The sequence below is a fragment of the Erpetoichthys calabaricus genome, chromosome 5 (assembly GCF_900747795.2).
Source record: "Erpetoichthys calabaricus chromosome 5, fErpCal1.3, whole genome shotgun sequence".
NCBI lineage: Eukaryota > Metazoa > Chordata > Cladistia > Polypteriformes > Polypteridae > Erpetoichthys > Erpetoichthys calabaricus.
The window spans coordinates 113,407,721-113,416,061 of NC_041398.2; the positions used below are offsets into that span (position 1 = coordinate 113,407,721).

Consider the following 8,341-nt stretch of genomic DNA (forward strand, 5'->3'; position numbering starts at 1 on the left):
TGCAGACTTTCAACTTTACTTCAGTGGGGTAAACAAAACGATTGCATAAAAATGTGAGGCAACTAAAGCATTTTGTTAACACAATCCCTTTATTTCAGGGGCTCAAAAGTAATTGGACAATTGACTCAAAGGCTATTTCATGGGCAGGTGTGGGCAAGTCCGTCATTATGTCATTATCAATTAAGCAGATTAAAGGCCTGGAGTTGATTTGAAGTGTGTATTTGACTGCATACATTCATTGTGGTAATGTACAGAATCAAAATTAGATAAAAGTTGTCTCTGTCCAAATATTTATGGACCTAACTATATATACATATATATAATATGTGTGTGTATATGTGTATATGTATGTATATATGTATCCATCCATCCATCCATTGTCTCCCGCTTATCCAAGGTTGGGTCGCGGGGGCAGCAGCTTGAGCAGAGATGCCCAGACTTCCCTCTCCCTATATATATATGTATGTATATATGTATGAATGTATGTATATATGTGTATGTATATGTATGTGTGTATGTATATGTATGTATGTATGTATAATAATATACAGTACTGTGCAAAAGTTTTAGGCAGGTGTGAAAAAAATGCTGTAAACGAAGAATGCTTTCAAAAATGGAAGTGTTGAATCATTTATTTTCATCAATCAACAAAATGCAGTGTCTGATAACCGCAGTGGGATGTTTTATATTATTGGAATTTGGAAAAAATTTAATTCTCAGTTAGAGGATCTGTACAGAACTTTTTCAAACCTGGCAGGATCTAATCAATATTATTTTAGAATAAGAGAAATAACTATTACTGCATTTGTTTTCCTTCTCCATTTTTTATATACCTATATATATTTCTACCTTCTTTTTGTTTATTGTTGCCTTATTAAAAAGCCCAAAGCAATTCTTCTTTGGCTAAGCTCACCTTCTCAGGGGTGGGGTTTGATTTGTTTTCAATTTTTCTTTTTTTTTTTGTTATAAATTGATCTATTTGTATGGAATGATTATAATAAAATTAATAAAATTTTTTAAAAAATGCAGTGAATGAACAGGAGAAATCTAAATCAAGTCAATATTTGGTGTGACCACCCTTTGCCTTCAAAACAGCATCAATTGTTCTAGGTGCACTTGCACACAGTTTTTGAAGGAACTTGGCTGGTAGGTTGTTCCAAACATCTTGGGAGAACTAACCACAGACCTTCTGTGGATGTAGGCTTCCTCACATCCTTCTGCCTCTTTATGTAATCCCAGACACACTCGATGATGATGAGATCAGGGCTCTGTGGGGGCCATACCATCACTTCCAGGACTTCTTGTTCTTCTTTACGCTGAAGATAGTTCTTAATGACTTTGGCTGTATGTTTGGGGTCGTTGTCCTGCTGCAGAATAAATTTGGGACCAATCATACGCCTCCCTGATGGTATTGCATGATGGATAAGTATCTGCCTGTATTTCTCAGCATTGAGAACAGCATTAATCCTAACCAAATCTCCAACTCCATTTGCAGAAATGCAGCCCCAAACGTTCAAGGAACCTCCACCATGCTTCACTGTTGCCTGCAGACACTGATTATTGTACCGCTCTCCAGCCCTTCGACGAACAAACTGCCTTCTGCTACAGCCAAATATTTCAAATTTTGACTCATCAGTCCAGAGCACCTGCTGCCATTTTTCTGCACCCCAGTTCCTATGTTTTCGTGCATACGTGAGTCGCTTGGCCTTGTTTCCATGTCGGAGGTATGGCTTTTTGGCTGCAACTCTTCCATGAAGACCACTTCTGGTCAGACTTCTCCGGACAATAGATGGGTGTACCTGGGTCCCACTGGTTTCTGCCAGTTTTGAGCTGATGGCACTGCTGGACCTCTTCCGATTTCGAAGGGTAATAAGCTTGATGTGTCTTTCATCTGCTGCACTTACAAGTTTCCTTGGCCGACCACTGCGTATACAATCCTCAACGTTGCCCGTTTCTTTGTGCTTCTTCAAAAGAGCTTGAACAGCACATCTTAAACCCGAGTCTGCTTTGAAATCTTTGTCTGGGAGAGACCTTGCTGATGCAGCATAACTGCCTTGTGTCTTGTTGCTGTGCTCAATCTTTTTCATGACATGAAACTGTCTTCCACCACCTCACCTTGATAGCAGAGTTTGGCTGTTCCTCACCCAGTTTTAAGCCTCCTATACAGTTGTTTCTGTTTCAGTTAATAACTGTGTTTCAACCTACGCGTGACATTGACAATCATTAGCACCTGTTTGGTATAATTGGTTGATCATACACCTGACTATAATCCTACAAAATCCCTGACTTTGTGCAAGTGTACCTATAAGAATTGATGCTGGTTTGAAGGCAAAAGTTAGTAACATCAAATATTGATTTGATTTAGATTTTTCTTTTGTTCGCTCACTTTGCATTTTGTAAATTGATAACAGTAAACAATCATTATTTATATTTCTGAAAGAATTCTTTGTTTTCAGCATTTTTTCACACCTGCCTAAAACTTTTGCACAGTACTGTGTAATTTTATTTTTTTTTTTATAAGTTAGAATTATATTTGAAAAGCTGCATTTGATCTGACAGACCCAATCTGTTCATGGTCTCCACCTGTGTGGAAAATGGCTCAATTATCTGTTCTTACGTAATTTATGATGGTAATAACATCTTTCACACTGAAGTGCAACAGTATGGTAGAGTTTTTTTCAAAAAGAAAACCAAAATGAAAACAAATTAGCATTCTGAAAAATCAAGGAAATAATATAGAGAAGCAGAGATCTGGGGAAGTTACAATACCATCACACAAAGGCACTGCAGATATCTCCAAGTTTATTCTAGTCTATCATACAGAATGGAAAAAAATCATTAAAATACAGCCACATTGCCTAGATCAGGCTACACCAATAAACCTAGTTGCTGAACAAAAAGTGGCACTTATCTGTGAGCCTGTGATGCCTGTTGTCACTCTGAGTTGCAGAAGTGAGAGGCAGCAAATGGAAAGGAAATGCACAAGTCAACAATCCCCGAGGCATTGCACAAACAAGACCTTTATGGAATAATGGCAAGGAAGGAGCCATGGCTGGGGAAAAAAAAGTACTACACAGATGTGGTAGAATGTCTTCATCTGATGAGACTAAAGTGGAACTTCTTGGCTTGAACACTAAGGATTATGTGTGGTGTAAGTCTAACTCCTCTCCAACCAGGTGCCATCACCCTCACTGTTAAATATTGTAGTGGCAGCACCATGGTGTGGCAATGCTTTTCATTAGAAGGACCTGACAATCTGTTCCTGGACTATTGGGGAAAATGAACGCTGCACAACATAGGTGGATCCTGAAGGAAATCTGCTCCTCTCTGCCAGAAAGCTTAAATTGTACAGGATGTTATACTTTCAATAGGGCAGTGACTCAAAGCCAGTGCCAGAGCAACAAATGAGATGCTTAAAAGAAAGAAAATCGATATCCTTGAGTGGCTTAGTCAGACTCTTGACCTTATCCCCACTGAAACATAGTCATATTAAAAAGTTTGGGAACCCCTCTCAGCCTGCATAATGATTTACTTTCAATAAAAAAAGATAAGTGGTATGTCTTTCATTTCCTAGGAACATCTGAGTACTGGGGTATTTTCCAAACAAAGATTTTTAGTGAAGCAGTATTTAGTTGAATGAAATTAAATCAAATGTGAAAAACTGGCTGTGCAAAAATTTGGGTACCCTTGTAATTCTGCTGATTTGAATGGATGTAACTGCTCAATACTGATTACTTGCAACACCAAATTGGTTGAATTACCTTGAACTTGAACCTTGAACCTTACCTTGAACGGTGTGTCCAATCATGAGAAAAGGTATTCAAGGTGGTCAATTGCAAGTTGTGCTTCCCTTTGACTCTCCTCTGAAGAATAACAGCATGGGATCCTCAAAGCAACTCTCAAAAGATCTGAAAACAAAGACTGTTCAGTATCATGGCTTAGGGAACAGCTACAAAAAGATCTCTCAGAGGTTTAAACTGTCAGTTTCAACTGTAAGGAATGTAATCAGGAAATGGAAGGCCACAGGCACAGTTGCTTTTAAACCCAGGTCTGGCAGGCCAAGAAAAATACAGGAGCGGCATATATGCAGGATTGTGAGAATTGTTACAGACAACCCACAGATCACCTCCCAAGACCTGCAAGAACATCTTGCTGCAGATGGTGTATCTGTACATCGTTCTACAATTCAGTGCAATTTGCACAAAGAATATCTGTATGGCAGGGTGATGAGAAAGAAGCCCTTTCTGCACTCATACCGCAAACAGTGTCGCTTGTTGTGTGCAAATGCTCATTTAGACAAGCCAGATTCATTTTGAAACAAAGTGCTTTGGACTGATGAGACAAAAATTGAGTTATTTGACTGTAACAAAAAGCGCTTTGCATGGTGAAAGAAGAAAAAAAAAAACAACTGCTACCTACTGTCAAATTTGGTGGAGGTTCCTTCATGCTATGGGGCTGTGTGGATAGTTCATGGACCCTTGTTAAAGTCGAGGGTCGGATGAATTCAACCCAATATCTACAAATTCTTCAGGATAATGTTCAAGCATCAGTCACAAAGTTGAAGTTACGCAGGGGTTGGATATTCCAACAAGACAATGACCCAAAACACAGTTCGAAATCTACAAAGGCATTCATGCAGAGGGAGAAGTACAATGTTCTGGAATGGCCATCTCAGTCCCCTGACTTCTATGGGATGATTTGAAGCAGGCTGTCCATGCTCGGCAGCCATCAGATTTGACTGAACTGGAGAGATTTTGCATGGAAGAATGGCCAAAAATACCACCATCCAGAATCCAGACACTCATCAAAGGCTATAGGAGGCGCCTAGAGGCTGTTATATTTGCAAAAGGAGGCTCAACGAAATATTGATGTAATATCTCTGTTGGGGTGCCCATATTTATGCACCCGTCTAATTTTGTTATGATGCATATTGCATATTTTCTGTTAATCCAATAAACTTAATGGCACTGCTGAAATACTACTGTTTCCATAAGGCATGTCATATATTAAAAGGAAGTTGCTACTTTGAAAGCTCAGCCATTGATAAACAAATACCCAAAGAATTAAGAGGGGTTCCCAAACTTTTTCATATGACTTGTATATGGTTAGGCCTAAACATGCTGTCCACTGCTGTTCCTCAAGTATTCTGAAACAGTTTGAGCAATTTTGCAGGGGGCAGTAGGCAAATCATGCTCAGTGAACTTGTGTAAAATTAATAGGGACTTGTACAAAAATACTACTTGCTATAATAGTTGTGAGAGATGGTTCAACCAAGTACTGAACATGGGGATTAATACTAATTCCAAAAACTTAAATCAGTCATTTCTATTTTAATTTGTATTCATTTTTGGGCAGCACTGTGAAAGACTGTCCAAGTTAAATTTAGATTCCCAGGTTTTGATAATTTATGTGAAAAAAGAGTTGCATGCTTATTCGATATTTCTAAAGTGATATCCGTAAACTAGCTGTGAAATTTCATAAGATAATTTACATCAGTTGCAGTGCTATTGGTTAATCAGGTGTATCAGAAGTACTATGTAACTAAGTGCTTTTCTATATATAATATTTATAGGGTTTTGAACTAAGAACCTATGTAATTGGTAGGCAGTGTGGTGTAGTGGTTAAGACTTTGATCCTAGGAGTTCAAACACTGAAATTGTGGGTTCAAATCCTGCTGCTGATAGTGTGTGTCCGTGAGCCTATCCTTTCACCAGCCTGTACTTCAACTGGAAACGCAGAAGAAATGTAGCCAGTTGTCTCTCAAATGCTGTAAGTTACCCTGGATAACTGCAGCAAACAATAATAAGTAATAATAATATTACTAGATCACTTGAGCTGCCTACTCTTAAACACGCAGTACACAATTATTAATGAGTAAAGCATTCCTGCATTATATCAATTACTGTGTTTATCTGCTTTTTTCTTAGTGACTTGGCTTTTGTTGATGGTTATTGCAACAATTTACTAGAAAGTGTATTCTGTTGAATTGAAACTGGTAACGAAGCATATTTATCATTATTTGATGTGTAAGATTTCCATATGTTTATGCTGTTAACTCAAGTTCAGTATTTCTTTTCGTATTTTTCAACAGTTAATATATGTTGTCCCCTTTTAAAATTGGCAGGTGTGAATGTACTGTGTTTGCAAAGCAGTGCTTTAAGTGACTACATATAAATGCTGGTATGGAAGTTCAGTGTATAATTTGTAAATAATTTATGATTTGAAGATGCCATAGCAGTAGATGTATTATGAGGGTCTGAACTTTTATTAGAATTTTATAAGTTAATTTTCAGTAAGAAGTTATTTAAATAGTTACAATTATCAAAAACAAACTGGGTATGCCTAAAGTAAATTAAGGCATTTTTGTCAAAATGCAAGTATTACTATTAAACTTATAGGCCTGCATACATTTTGGAATAATGTGGACTGCTTTTTCCATAGGTCAGGGAATGCAGGAGTCAAATAGGTTTTGTGAATCTCACATCATTATCTACTACCTTGGTTTTCCTTTCAATCAATTTAATAATTATTTTTCAATTTTCCAGGTAAAAAAAGGACCATCCGAAGAAGACTAAAACGAATGCCTGCCTAATGGACGGCTTTTTCAGGACACCTAGATCTGTACCAGACCTGAAACTGTAAATGATACAGTTCTGTGCCCTGAGAGAGGAGATATACAAAAACAAACACTGCTTCCAGAACCAGTCTTTGCAAGCAAGCTTCACATTGGTGATAAAAGAAACAAAATAAGAAAAGCTTGTGAGAGATCACTTAGGGCATCCATTCCTGCTTCACCAAGACTTATTTTTATTGAACTTTTAAAATATTAAAAAAAAAAAAAAAACTTGGATACTCAAAATGCGTGGTCCCAAAATGAAAAATAGTTGCATTTTACCAGGAAAATGTGCTGTCACAAGTCTTATTTGTTTCTGCAAGAGTCAAGTCGGTATGACTTTAAATAAAATTTCAAGCCAAATACAGTCCAAATTGCCTACTCGCAAGTGCAAAGAATTTATATCTGCCACCATGTCTTGCAGCAGCTGAGGAGGATTTTTGTTGTTTCTGTGGGAAACTAAACAATCCTAGTGGACCTAAGATCATATTAAAATCTAGCAGGTTTTTTTCCCCCCTGGTTATTTTTAAAGTGTATGTATTCTCTGGCTCAGTTCCCATTAAACCAGTCTCTGTGGATTTTTATCCCTCACATTTCTCATCGATGGTTTTGTTCACATTTTATCTGGATACTATGACAATTAAAAATTTCTTTTACTAAGGCCTTTTGTTTTTACCTTGGTGCAAATTTTACACTTATATAATGGAACAAAAGGAGGTACAGAGAATCCACTCTTGGGCATTTTTATAATACAGCAATGGTGGTTAAAGGTGTTTTAAAAAAAAAAAAAAAAAGCTGTTGGATTTTAGATGCTTGCAAAGACAAAAAATCAGCAGATAAACTAAAATATTGATACATTTTGAGTGTTTTTAGAGATTGAAAATATTTTTAAAGCTGTTATGCCAGTTTGTCTCCATGTTTAATGATCATTTTATGTTTTATTTAGTGAAAAAAATAAATGTTGCATTGATATGATTCCATGCATTGTTTGGCATAGTTGTGTACATCCTTATGTACACATGACCATATTTAATTTTTTTTTTTGCCTAAAATAAATGCTTTTAGGTGTCACATGGTGATTATCTTTTTGTTTTAGTTACAGTTTTTAAAACACCAGCACAGAATAAAATATTGGTTTCTAATTTGTTCTGTCATTTTTAATTCTTATCCTTTTGTCTCTGAAATTATAAAATGCTAAAACTTGGTTGTAAATACCTCTTTGAGGCAAAATGAGTTATTAGTGTAGTTAAAATCTCAAACCAAGGGATTTTAAAAGCATAGATTGTGTAGCAGTTGCCAAAATGGTAAAAGCAGAATTAACATATTTTTAAGGTGGTGATCAAATGTACATGGGACTCAAAAATACTTATGCTAGTAAAACATTTTCATAATGTGCTAAATTGTCCTAATCTTTCTCAGCTATTTAGGCCTCATTTATTTTGCCATTTGAGCACCTAGTATCACGTTTGCTTTTTAAACATTTTGAGAACATGCAGACATACTATAATTTATTACATGTAAATTTCAAGCATGCAAGTGACAAGGATCTTGTTCAGATTTTAAATTAAAGTTGACATGTTGAAGTTTAGTTTGTTTCCCCGGCAATTTAAAAAATGCAGTTACAATCATGGCCGAAATTATCGGCACCCCTGGAGTTTTCCCAGAAAATGCACCATTTCTCCCAGAAAATTGTGGCAATTACAAATGTTTTGGTATGCACATGTTTAT

The 8,341-nt window shown here is 36.6% G+C and overlaps 1 protein-coding gene across 2 annotated transcripts in view; it reads left to right on the forward strand.

Annotated features, from left to right (window-relative positions):
• The window catches only part of pds5a (PDS5 cohesin associated factor A), a 210,302-nt gene extending 202,547 nt beyond the window's left edge, over positions 1-7,755 (forward strand). For both annotated transcript variants that reach the window (XM_051928056.1, XM_051928057.1), the window contains exon 33: positions 6,546-7,755. In XM_051928056.1, the coding sequence (XP_051784016.1) occupies positions 6,546-6,549 (4 nt within the window). In that variant the 3' untranslated portion in view covers positions 6,550-7,755. The remainder of the gene's footprint in view (positions 1-6,545) is intronic.
• Positions 7,756-8,341: the final 586 nt, after the last annotated feature.